The sequence below is a fragment of the Rana temporaria genome, chromosome 2 (genome assembly GCF_905171775.1).
Source record: "Rana temporaria chromosome 2, aRanTem1.1, whole genome shotgun sequence".
In the NCBI taxonomy this organism is placed as follows: domain Eukaryota; kingdom Metazoa; phylum Chordata; class Amphibia; order Anura; family Ranidae; genus Rana; species Rana temporaria.
The window spans coordinates 376,241,367-376,254,720 of NC_053490.1; the positions used below are offsets into that span (position 1 = coordinate 376,241,367).

At 43.2% G+C, this 13,354-nt stretch overlaps 1 protein-coding gene across 3 annotated transcripts in view; it reads left to right on the plus strand.

Moving 5' to 3' along the window:
- ACACA (acetyl-CoA carboxylase alpha) overlaps positions 1-13,354 on the plus strand; it is a 510,335-nt gene that overhangs the window by 253,431 nt on the left and 243,550 nt on the right. For all 3 annotated transcript variants that reach the window (XM_040337823.1, XM_040337822.1, XM_040337824.1), the window contains 4 exons: positions 1,315-1,338; positions 5,428-5,571; positions 6,614-6,716; positions 8,735-8,842. In XM_040337823.1, the coding sequence (XP_040193757.1) occupies positions 1,315-1,338; positions 5,428-5,571; positions 6,614-6,716; positions 8,735-8,842 (379 nt within the window). The remainder of the gene's footprint in view (positions 1-1,314; positions 1,339-5,427; positions 5,572-6,613; positions 6,717-8,734; positions 8,843-13,354) is intronic.

Below are 13,354 nucleotides of genomic sequence, written 5' to 3' on the forward strand. Positions count from 1 at the left end.
GGATTTTGTACAGTCAGCTTTTGCCAAGCTTGCCATATAACAGGGGTGTCCAAACTTTTTCAAAGAGGGCAAGATTTGATGAAGTGAACATGCGTGAGGGCCAACCGTTTTGCCTGACATTCTTTGAACCATTCAAATTAAATGCAAATGAACAAATACACTGCCCACAAGAATTCTCTCACCTTTTTTACTGTGTGTGGTCAAGATTCTAAGGATGAGCTCAGGCATGTTATTTGGATATACCATATTTATCGGCGTATAACAGGCACCTTAACTGTAAGGGGGAAGTTTCAGGAAAAAAATTACATTTTAAATAAAGAATTGTGAAGCAAAAAAAGGGTCATTGCCCATCAATGCAGCCTAATCAGTGCCCATCTTCAGCCTCACCATTGCCATGAATGCAGCCTCTGAATGCAGACCCACCATTGCCATGAATGCAGCCTCACAAGTGCCATGAATGCAGTCTCACCATTTACATGAATGCAGCCTCTGAATGCACGATGCTCAGGATTCGTTGGGGGCTACAAAAGAGATATATGTCCAAATTACCAGTGGGAACGCATTAAACAGGAACGTGGGCCGCAATTGGCCCCGGGCCGGACTTTGGACATGTCTGCCATATAATATCTACATTTTTTTAAAAGTTAAATTAAAAAGCTTGGCATATATGGTATTTTATTATGGCTGAAACCTAGGTATACCCACACACATCATTGCAGCTCTGTATTCATTCATTGATTGATAAATGTATTTTAAAATGCGATCATTTTAAGTATCTTAAAGTGGAACTAAAAGTAAAAATACTTACAGTAGATCCAACGTTCTGATGCCCGCAAAGGTCCCTCACCGGCATTTTTTTCCTGGCTGCTTCTTCCGGCTGCCAGTCTTTGACCATCTTAATTGGTCAGAGGGGGATGACGTCACTCCTGCACAGGAGTTCAGTCATCCCGGCACACGTTGTATGTCCCTTCTGCATTGAAGATCCTGGCTGTTTGCAATTTTTTTTACCTTTTTAGTTCTGCTTTAAGTTGACCTGTCTTCGCCTATTGCAGGCCCCTGATCAGCAGAGCGCTTGTGCTAACATGGAACATGCTGATAGAACGGTATAGTAGTCTGCTACTCCTATTTTCAGTCACAGTAAAAGTTGTTTATCTGCAGAAAAAGAATATTGGAGCTGTCTAAATTACTGGATGGACAGAAAGACAGGTCAAACTGCTCCCTATGTATTATAATACATAACGTTTTGTTTGTATTGAGGCTTTAAATTATTAATGTATAGAAGAACTCCATTTAATTATTTTCATTTCATTTCAGAGGGAACATTCCTACACTAAACAGGTATGATTGTTTTTTTTATTCATAGCTTCACATGTCACTCTTCAGCCAAAATATGACTTTTGGACAGAGTAATGTTATAATAAAACAGAACTCATTATATACATATTTAAATACCCCATTTAGAGTTTTTGGATTTTATTTTGGTCCATTTTTATTTATTTTTCTGAGAAATTGTTTTTGTTCATGAATGTATATGTATGTATTTATGTTTGTATCTATACTCAATTAATATGTTCTTGAAACTACAGTAGGTGAACCCGATTTTGTGTCAATCTCGCTCTCTTTCTCGGCGAGATTGAGCACCTACGAGCCCCATCGCGGGAGCCAGCGCCGAGCTGGCTTGCCGCGATGGAGACAGAGCCGTCATAGAAGCGACGGGAGATCCGACTTGGATTCCCGCCAATTCTACACGTGTGCGGCGTTTGTTATGAATCCTGAGGGGGAAGTCCCCGCCGGATTTTAAATAAAAATCCGGCATGGGTCCCCCCCTCAGGAGCATACCGGGCCCTTAGGTCTGTTATGGGTTGTAAGGAGAGCCCCCCTACGCCGAAAAAAACGGCGTAGGGGGTCCCCCTACAATCCATACCAGACCCGTATCCAAAGCACGCTACCCGGCCAGCCAGGAAGGGAGTGGGGACGAGCGAGCGCCCCCCCCCCCCCTCCTGAGCCGTACCAGGCTGCATGCCCTCAACATGGGGGGGTTGGGTGCTCTGGGGCAGGGGGGCGCACTGCGGCCCCCCCACCTCAGAGCCCCCTGTCCCCATGTTGATGAGGACAGGGCCCCTTCCCGACAACCCTGGCCGTTGGTTGTCGGGGTATGCGGGCGGGAGGCTTATCGGAATCTGGGAGCCCCCTTTAATAAGGGGGCCCCCAGATACCGGCCCCCCCCACCCTAAGTGAATGAGTATGGGGTACATCGTACCCCTACCCATTCACCTGCAAGAAAAGTGGTAAAAACACAAATAAACCACACAGTGTATTAAAATATTTTATTTTTCCGCCCCCTGTCTTCTTTATTAGCTCTTTTACCAGGGGGGGCTTCTTCTTTGACGTCTTCGGGTGGGTGGGGGCCGCCGTCTGGTTCTCTTCCACCGCCGGGGGGGGTGGCTTTTAAAAAAGCCCCCACCCCCCCGGCGGGTTTCCTCCGGCGTCTTCGGCGGGGCTCTTCTTCTTCCGCTATCCCGACGGGTCTTCTCTGCTATCCGGGGGGTCTCGCCGCTCTCCGCTGTTGACTCGTCGCACACCGGTTCTTCGTCTCGCAGTCCGGTCCCTTCTTCCGTTCTGTACGTCTTCTTCCGTGCTGTGAGTTCTTCTTCCGCGCTGTGACGTCATGTTCTTCACTTCTCTTCTTCTCCCGATGTTGACTCGCCGGTCCTCCTCGCTGAAATGACGGATGCGCGCCTTGCATCGGACCTATATAGGCCTCACAGTCCCATCATGCTCTGTACCTACCCATGTGATACCTACAGTACCCACGTGGGTAGGTATCACATGGGTAGGTACAGAGCATGATGGGACTGTGAGGCCTATATAGGTCCGATGCAAGGCGCGCATCCGTCATTTCAGCGAGGAGGATCGGCGAGTCAACATCGGGAGAAGAAGAGAAGTGAAGAACATGACGTCACAGCGCGGAAGAAGAACTCACAGCACGGAAGAAGACGTACAGAACGGAAGAAGGGACCGGACTGCGAGACGAAGAACCGGTGTGCGACGAGTCAACAGCGGAGAGCGGCGAGACCCCCCGGATAGCGGAGAAGACCCGTCGGGATAGCGGAAGAAGAAGAGCCCCGCCGAAGACGCCGGAGGAAACCCGCCGGGGGGGTGGGGGCTTTTTTAAAAGCCACCCCCCCCGGCGGTGGAAGAGAACCAGACGGCGGCCCCCACCCACCCGAAGACGTCAAAGAAGAAGCCCCCCCTGGTAAAAGAGCTAATAAAGAAGACAGGGGGCGGCCTCCGGAGCAGAAAAATAAAATATTTTAATACACTGTGTGGTTTATTTGTGTTTTTACCACTTTTCTTGCAGGTGAATGGGTAGGGGTACGATGTACCCCATACTCATTCACTTAGGGTGGGGGGGTCGGTATCTGGGGGCCCCCTTATTAAAGGGGGCTCCCAGATTCCGATAAGCCTCCCGCCCGCATACCCCGACAACCAACGGCCAGGGTTGTCGGGAAGGGGCCCTGTCCTCATCAACATGGGGACAGGGTGCTCTGAGGTGGGGGGGCCGCAGTGCGCCCCCCTGCCCCAGAGCACCCAACCCCCCCATGTTGAGGGCATGCAGCCTGGTACGGCTCAGGAGGGGGGGGGGGCGCTCGCTCGTCCCCACTCCCTTCCTGGCTGGCCGGGTTGCGTGCTTTGGATACGGGTCTGGTATGGATTGTAGGGGGACCCCCTACGCCGTTTTTTCGGCGTAGGGGGGCTCTCCTTACAACCCATAACAGACCTAAGGGCCCGGTATGCTCCTGAGGGGGGGACCCATGCCGGATTTTTATTTAAAATCCGGCGGGGACTTCCCCCTCAGGATTCATAACAAACGCCGCACACGTGTAGAATTGGCGGGAATCCAAGTCGGATCTCCCGTCGCTTCTATGACGCGCTTGCTGGGATGTGCTGTCACTATTCCAGTGAGTGTGAGATGTCGGTGAGATCTCGGCACCCTGTCGCCGAGTATCAGCGCGACGCTGTCGTGCTAAAAGCACAATATCACAAACACCTACTGTATAATATGGCAATTTATATGAGTGTATGATTGCATTTTGAATTTTTGGACACTAGGGCCGCGATTCAGATACATTGTCGTATCTTTGAGCGGGCGTAGCGCATCTCATATGCGCTACGCCGACGTAACATTGAGAGGCAAGTACTGTATTCACAAAGCACTTGCTTTCAAAGTTACGTAGGCGTAGCGTAAATGGGCCGGCGTAAGCCCGCGTAATTCAAAGTAGGCTGGTAGTGGGCGTGTTGTATTGTAATGCATCGTGACCCGATGTAAATAAAGCGCCGTACGAACGGCGCATGCGCGCATGCTCAGAATCGCGTCAAATTTACGCCCTAAGATATGACGGCTCAATGGCAACGACTCGAACGTAACCTACGCCCAGCCCCATTAACGTACAACTTACGTAAACGACGTAAAAATATACGCTTGTTCCGACGTCCATACTTTGCATTACCTGCACCTCATATAGCAGGGGTAACTTTACGCTGGACGTAAGCCTTACGAAAACGGCGTAGCTAAATCCGACGGGCACAAATACGTTTGTGAATCGGCGTATCTAGGTAATTTGCATATTTGACGCGTAAATCTATGGAAGCGCCACTAGCGGCCAGCGTAAATATGCACCCAAGATACGACGGCGTAGGAGACTTACGTCGGTCGTATCAAGCTAAAATTTAGGCGTATCTTGGTTCCTGAATACAGGGCATAGATACGACGGCGCATCTTTGAACTTGCGCCGCGTAAGCTGAAGCCGACAGCTGTTAAAAACAAAACAAAAAGTCTACCAAGTATCACAACATTCCTCAGTCGCTGAGCTAACTATAAACATTGTAACTTTTGTTCTTTAGATCAAAAGAATGAACTTTGGTGTGTAAATGAGGAAAGATTAGCCACTTAATGACTAAACCTTTTTCTGACACTTGTTGGCTTCAAGTTAAAATTATTATTTTTGTTGCTAGAAAATTACTTGGACCCCCCCAAAAATTTTAGAGAGACCCTAGAGATTAAAATGGTGGCTGTTGCAATATTTTATCTCACACTGTATTTGCGCAGCGGTCTTTCAAATGCATTTTTTTGGGGAAAAAAATACACTTTAATGAATGAAAAAAAAAAAAATAGTAGTATATGAAAGATGATGTTACGCTGCGAGAATCGTGATCTTTATTCTAAGCAAAAAAATTGTGATTCTCATTTTGGCCAGAATCGTGCAGCTCTAGCACTTAATGTTAATCCATACCGATATGGCAATTTTTTGCATGGATTACATGTTAGAAGATATACAGTATACTGTGTAGTGTTCAGTTATACACCAAACAAGCTGTTAATTGGGGAACTGATGCACATTGTAAACATTTTTTTTTACTCTGCAGAATGTCATTTTCTTCAAATCTTAATCACTATGGAATGGTTCATGTTGCCAGTGTCAGTGATGTCCTCCTGGATACCTCATTCACTCCTCCATGTCAAAGAATGGGTGGAATGGTTGCCTTCCGAACTTTTGAAGATTTTGTCAGGTATTTGCTGCTTGTGTAAAATATTCTGATTACCTTCTATACAGATATGGCTTATATACAGTATATTTCTAGTCTTGACTGGGTGAAAATAATTTTAATATTATTGGAAGAACTTTTGTATTATAAGCTTTCTGATGTACAGTATATTACTTTTAAATAAGCAGTATCTGTTTATTTATGATTGTATATACTTTATAATTGTATGCTACTTGGTTTGAGCAAACCAGAAGAGCAATGGTTAGCACTGTTGACTCGTGTAGGCTCAGCTCTCACATGACCAAATCTGCATGGAAACTGTTCTAACCTAAGGTTCCCCTGGATGATGCCGATGTGTGTACTTTGTAAAGCTCTGAAGAATCTGTCAGGGTTGCATAGATATGGGAAAAAAATACGTTTTGACCAATAGGAAAACTTTATATGCTTTGTCGTTGCTTTAAAATTGGAACACTGTGGTCTGTTGTTAAGCTTTCAAATGGGTGCTGCTAATGTTCTCCATCTCCGCTGTTTCTGCATGACTCCCCACTTGCATTTCGACAGTGGGAGCTGGTGCCTGTTATGGGAGCTGGAATATAGGAATCTGCTTGCACAGTAAGGAATGAAATGTCAGGAAGAATTAGGCATAACTGCCGAATACAGCCCAGCAGGGACTGTCTTCTCTTGAATCAATGAGTGTGGCATCTGTCTTTCCATGTGTGCAGATGCACGACCCCTGGGAAGAGAGGCGATTACACCGCTCTCATTGCTCACGTCATAAGCTTTTCAGTTATTTGCCTAATAAAGGCTGATTAGATTAATGTAGCCTTTTTATTTTTATGAGAAGTTTGCTGCATGTCAGCTATGTGAAAGTGAGATACTCGAGAAGCTTTAAAAGCTTTTGCTAAACCTTTCACATGACGTTGAACGGGATTTATTTATTGATGGTAGGGATGAAATAAAAATACACTTTTTTACCTTTTCATATTTTTCTGTCTTCTCTAAAAATTCGAGCTTTTTAACTGTTAAAATCTGATATAAATATGATAAAATGTCTTTTTATTCTCAGAATGTTTGATGATGTCATGAGTTGCTTCTCGGACTCCCCTCCTCAGAGTCCTATTTTTCCAGAAGCTGGCCATCCTTCTCTCTATGATGAAGATGACAATAAGGTACATACATTAAACTTATTGTTTGAAAGTGGTGTGATGTGTTGGTAATATTTAAATCTGGCTTGCTGCTTATTGACATTAACCAGGTTGTTTATATTGAGCATTCCAGTCAGAATTACAAGTTAGTCTTGGAAATGGAAATAGGGGCAGAGCCTATCTTTCAGGTCTTTTGTTTTTCATTCTGGAATAGCTGTAGTGTTTAAGTTCACCCACCGGTTATAATTGCCTTGTCGCAGGTGATTTGGTGGACATGGCCAAATCATGTGATAAGAAACTGTGCTTAGAAACACATGTGAGATGCATCTAACAACTCGGGTTAGGGTCAATTGAGGAAAATCCTGACCTTGGCATATCTGCTGTATTTTTTCAGTTGTGTTCACAGGTTGAGGTCTCTTGTCTAGGGATGCACTTGAAATGCTTGTAGGACCAAACCACCTGGATATACCAGCCATAATAAGAGCTATATAACAGGAAAGGTGAAAGGAAGCACATGATGATTTGGAAATTGCAATGCAATGTGTAGACTAGAATGTTCCCTCTGAGCATCTACTCTATTAACATGTTTTGGTATTTATCAAGATTAATTTTCATTACTTTTAGGCACTTACTCTTGTTTTCTTGACCTCTGTTGCTCTATTTTGACTTTGACGCTTTTTTTTTGTTATATAGACACTTTTGATTAATATGCATCCTTACCACTCACACCACTTAATATTTGTTATTCATTATGTTATGTACTTGGTTTCATTGTGTTGCCAGACCTTAGTGTATCCTATGGATTTTTCAATTGGGATTTATTCACATTCTAGTTGGATAGAAGCATTTTGTATACATCATGGGAAATTTTGTATGCTTTTAAAATGACTGACTGAATTTTATTTCAACTTTTTTTGTTTTTTTTACTGAGTTTTCTTTTGCCTTCATTGTATAGGGCTCCTTTCTCCTAAGGTGTTGTACCTTAAGACTTCAGACAGCTTTGCATAAATAACTGTAACACAATAATAATTAGACCTTCTTCGCATATGACTGCATTCTTGTCTGCAAAAACCCACTTGCATAATTGCCTGTTGCATTTAGCTGTAGCAATAAACTGTGTATCAGATATAGTTTTATTTTAACAAATCCTATTCAGAAATTGTAAAAAATGAATTTGTTTTTCTTTGCCTAATAAGGGACTTACTCAAGCTCTTTGATGAACATAAGGGCCGTTTTGCTTTATGGGGTTTGGTACAAGAGATAACATTTCAAATTTTACTAAAGGATTTCATAATATTCACAATAAATTGTGTGAAGCTGTTCGCTTCAATTATCCAATCATGTGAAAAAGAGAATAAGTAAACAGTGATTTTAATTATACGTCACTGGAAAATTGAAGTGAATATCTTTACACAATTTATTGTATGAACATTCTTAAACTCCTTTAGTAAATCAACATCAACATGTGATCCTCTGTTCATATGGTAAACCATGTGAGAGGAAATAGTTGGCTGTCACCCTATGGAATAATCAGAGCTATCATTCAGACAGGTTTGCTATATTTCACCCCACTTGCGCCTTTTTTATTTCAAATTTTAAAAATTACATATTTTTAAAATTTGACTAGATAAAATGTGATCAGTGTTGGCACTCCAAATACTGTTGGAATTTCCACTGGGTTTTCAACTTCTGCTACACAAAATTAGTTAACTAAGGGTGTGGGAGAGGACCAATTATTTCTAATGTATGGGGAGTAGTGCAGCCCAGGTCAGAATAATTGGTATAGTATGTTGCATAAATTACTCATTTTGGTTTTGAATATAAATCGGTATTAAACCCAAAAACAAAAAATCATTATATTGCAGCTTACCAGTCCTTAGATGTGGTGGCTGCATTAGATTAATTTTTTAATGCTTTTTTTTCCTTTTATTTTTACCCGGTGATCCTGACAGTAAGCCTTTCATTTTTTAGTTAGTCTGACGTTTTTTTATATTTAAAAGAATGTGATATTTCTAGCATTAATGTAAGTGCTCTTTGTTCAGAGTATCCGAGATGAACCAATCCACATTCTCAACATAGCCATCAAAACTGACTGCGACAATGATGATGATGGACTTGCTTCAATGTTCCGTGAGTTCACCCAAAACAAAGTAAGTATAATGATTATGTCCTATCTTTCAGAGTAAAACATGGTACTAATATAACATTAATGTTTGTACATACCTCCCAACATGCATGGATTCTGTGGGACTTTTCCAGCATAGACACTGGTTTCCTGCAGTCCTGCGAGAGGAGACATTGTCCTGCAAACGAAGATGCGGGACAATGTCGGGCGGTCGGCGGCACCACCCCGCGGTAGCACCCATCCCCTCAACAATTTTGATAGCATGAAAAAAGCCCCCCCCCCCCCCCCCACGCTCAACAACTTAATGATGGCAGAAAAAAAATGTGAAAGAGTGTCCCGCAGTAAAATTTGAAAAGTTGGAAGGCTTGCTTGTATACTTTGTATATTTTTTTTACTATAATGAATAGGGGCTCATTCACACAGGCACTCACCCCCATACAACGTAAAGAGCCCCTTACTTTTCTGTCTCAGCGCTAATCTATGTGCAGGCTGCCCTTGTTAGTGAATGGACGTTACTTTTCTGTCTCAGCGCTGATGGGTGTGCAGGCAGCCCATGTTAGTGAATGGACGTTTCTTTTCTGTCACAGCGCTGATCTGTGTGCAGGCAGCCAATGTTACTGAATGGACATGCACTGGCTATATGGATTCACCTGCACAGCCTAGTTTGACAGATACACAGGGGTGAATATGTGGACCCCAATGTAGAGCCTGAACAACCAAGACCATACACCCTCCCTGCGTACTTGTCAAACTGAATTGTGTGGGTGAGTCCATACAGCTGATGTGTGCTCATTCACTAATATGGGCTGCCTGCACATACAGTAGCTCAACGCTAGGACAAAAAAGTAAACAAAGGGCTCTTCACGCCAAATGGGGATTAGCACCTTTTGTGAATGAGTCCTTATGGGAAAAAAAAATGTGAGGACTTGAGTATGTAATAGTTAATCTAAAACATACATGGCTTTGAATTACAGGCAGTTAAGTATTTACAAACAAAAATCCCTTCAGACTCTCCTCCTGTTCTTTGAATTATAAGCCACACATCAGATAAAAACGGTTTTGTTATTTTGAACAAACCACTTTCTTTAGCAATCATTGAGGGACACAGGAATTCATTTACTGTTGGGTCATACTGCCCCATACAGTAAAATCTGTAAAAACGGTGCAAGCCCAGAATAATTGATCACTCCTTCTCCCAGTATGCCTTAGTTTTTTACTACTGTCCTATGAGCATGTGAGTCTGTTATCTGCTGAGAAAAAAAAACTAACCTTTTTGCTTCCTACTCTGTTTTTTTTTTGTTCAGTCAAGATTATTTATTCTTTAATCAAGATTCTTCTACAAGATGACTTGGCTAGCTAGTCTTTACAGGCAGATATCTGGATCAGTGTATCCTCAGTAATAACTTTGGAAGCTGTACCCAGACTTCATTGGTTGAATGCTTGCCAAGAGACACATGGATTCTCCATTGGTCTTTGCTGTCTGACTACAGTGAACTGGTCACCTTTGCCCATCCTAGACCCTCAACCGGCTAGCAGCTAATTTGTGGGTATTGAAGGCCTTTTACCCTCAGCTATGATGTCCGTACTAAGCAGTGATATGTCAGTTGCCATACGCACAAGGCGCCACCCTGCTGTATCCTGTTGCTCCAGCTCACGATCCACTAGAGATACCATTGCTGCCTGCAGGGCACCTACAGAAGAGCCTGAAACTGACAGCCTTCCTTAGCTCGATCAGCAATTGCCTCCTTCTTGGTTCTCTCCTGGGATGATTTCATCTCAGGCAAGCAGGATTTTACAGGCCAAATTGTTCTATTGATTGCTGACTCTGACCACAGAGGCCATCAGCATACTTTCACACCAACCTCTGCACAACCATTATCTGGTCTGTCTCCTGACAAGTTTTTTTTTTACCTCCCAAATGGTTAACAGCCATGTATCCATTTAAGAAGTGTTGAACATCTTGGAGAACTAACCACAGGTCTTTTGTAAATGTAGGTTGCCTCAGATCCTTCTAAAATAATCATGTAAGTGGTGGGCTTTTTAACCCCAAGTACACAAGATGAGGTATAATCCCTAAAAATTGTAAACTAAAACAGAAACAAAAAATATGGGACTTTGTATTCCTCCACATTACACATTAAATAAAATGTCATCATTCTTAATTGTATACAACAATTAAAATCATGATCGTTATACACATACACATTATAAAAGCATTTGATCTCATGTACAAGGTCAACAAATGAGAACATTAACCTATCTCAAAAACATCCCACTTGGAATATCAACATGGTTGGCGAGAAAGGGTTCAACGTGTTTCCCGGGACACCCCGTTTCCTCCTGACTTCTCAGACCTCTTTGGTGTCAACATATGACAATAGTATGTCATTTAAAACTAGAGATAGACAAGATATTGAATTATTATCAAATCATCATAAACAATGACAATAGTAATATACAATTACAAAGGGTTTTAGTTCAACAAGACACTAGTATAAGTATATGCAGACACATGGAAAAAACTATTAGTTCAAAAATTCATATCACCTCAGAAAAACTCATCAAGATCGTCCACATGAAGTGGGGTAGTTCTGTATTCAGAAATCAAGCCCTGGTTGGCCCATGGTGGGCCCATGGCGGGAGGGGGACCCACAAGAACAGCATGTATATACTGCCGATTTTATCAGTGATTCACCATTGATCCCAAAGTAGAACCTGTGATGCTTACTCACTGCCACACAGATTCGTTGTACCTTTTCGGGCTTGCAAATAAGGATTTTAGCCTAAATTTATCAATTGAAAATGCCATAATTTGCCCATTCATTCACCACATCAATGTGTTGGCTGAAGTTTAATGGATGGAAATGGGGGCAAGGTGGGGCCTCCATGGATCAGACTTGTTTTTTCAGCACATCCCACAGATGCAAGATTGCATTGAGATCTGAAGGAATTGGAGGCCAAGTCAAACTCATCGTTGTGTTCCTCAAACATGCTTGAATTAATCAGACCAGGCGACCTTCTTCCATTGCTTTTGTAGTCCAGTTCTGATGCTCACATGAACACTGTAGCCACTTTTGGCTGTGGACATGGGTCAGCATGGGCACCCTGACCAATCTGTGGTTGTGCAGCCCCATACTCAACAAACTGCGATGCACTATGTGTTCTGACCTTGGCTGCCCATGACTCTGTTCACCGGTTTTCCTTCCTTGGACCACTTTTGTTAGGTCCTGACCACTGCAGACCAGAAACATCCCACAAGGGCTGCAGTTTTGGAGATACTCTGACCCAGTCATCAAGCCATTACAATGTGTTCCTTGTTAAAGTCACTCAAATCATTATGCTCGCCCATTTTTTCTGCTTTCGACACATCAGCTTCAGTGACAACATGTTCACTTGCTGCCTGCTATATCCCACCCACTTTCAGGTGCCATTGTAATGAAATAGGCAATGTTGCTCACTTTACCTAGAAAGTAACTCTCCTGCGATCAGGTGTTATGCTTAAAGCGGGGGTTCACCCTTGAATAAAAAAAAAATTTTTTTTTTTTTTATTCTATCATAAAATTCGGCATCGTAGCGCGAGCTACAGTATGCCGGTCTTACATTTTTTATCCCCGTACTCACTGTTTAATCCGACCTAGACGATTCCGTCTGCCCACGGGGAATGGGCGTTCCAATCCAGACGGAAAGTGATTGACGGCCGGCTCTGGCGCGTCACGCTTCTCCGGAAATAGCCGAAATAGGCTTGGCTCTTCACGGCGCCTGCGCATAGCCTGTGCGCAGGCGCCGCGAAGAGCCGAGACCTACTCCGGCTGTCTTCGGGGAGCGTGACGTGCCAGAGTCGGCCGTCAATCACCCTCCCTCTTGCTAGGAACGCCCATTCCCCGCGGCAGACGGAATCGTCTATGTACGATTAAACAGTGAGTACGGGGTTAAAAAATGTAAGACCGGCATAGTGTAGCTCGCGCTACTTTGCCGGATTTTATGCTGAAATGTTGTTCAGCAGGGTGAACCACCGCTTTAAGGGAAAAAAGTATATATGTATCCTTATTGTCAATGCCTAGAGCCTTGCTGCCCTCTCAGGACCATGGGTATCCAAAAGTACTAGAAGAAAATGATAACAAGAGAAGGGCACACCGACCTAGTGCAATTCCGTTATAAACATTTATTGAAGAATAAAAAGTGACACACAAAATACTCACAAACGTATGATGTATAAATGTATGTCAAAGCATAATGTGAACAAGTTGCCTCTAGGACTGCAGAAATGCTCCAGAGATGCAAGGAAACCAGATGGCATCTGTGATGTCTAGGCTGACACAATTTAAGGGAGGACTCTCTTTCTCCGAGCCACTGAGGAATGAAATAGTCAACGTTGCTCACTTTTCCTGTCAGTGGTCATAAATTTTATGGCTGATTGGTGTATATCTTGCATTAATGATTTTGACTCCTAACTTGTAATGTGCTAACAAACAAAATAGTACAGACATTTTCCCAAATTTGTTTTTTTCTTCTGTACCCAAATTGTATTGTTTTCCTT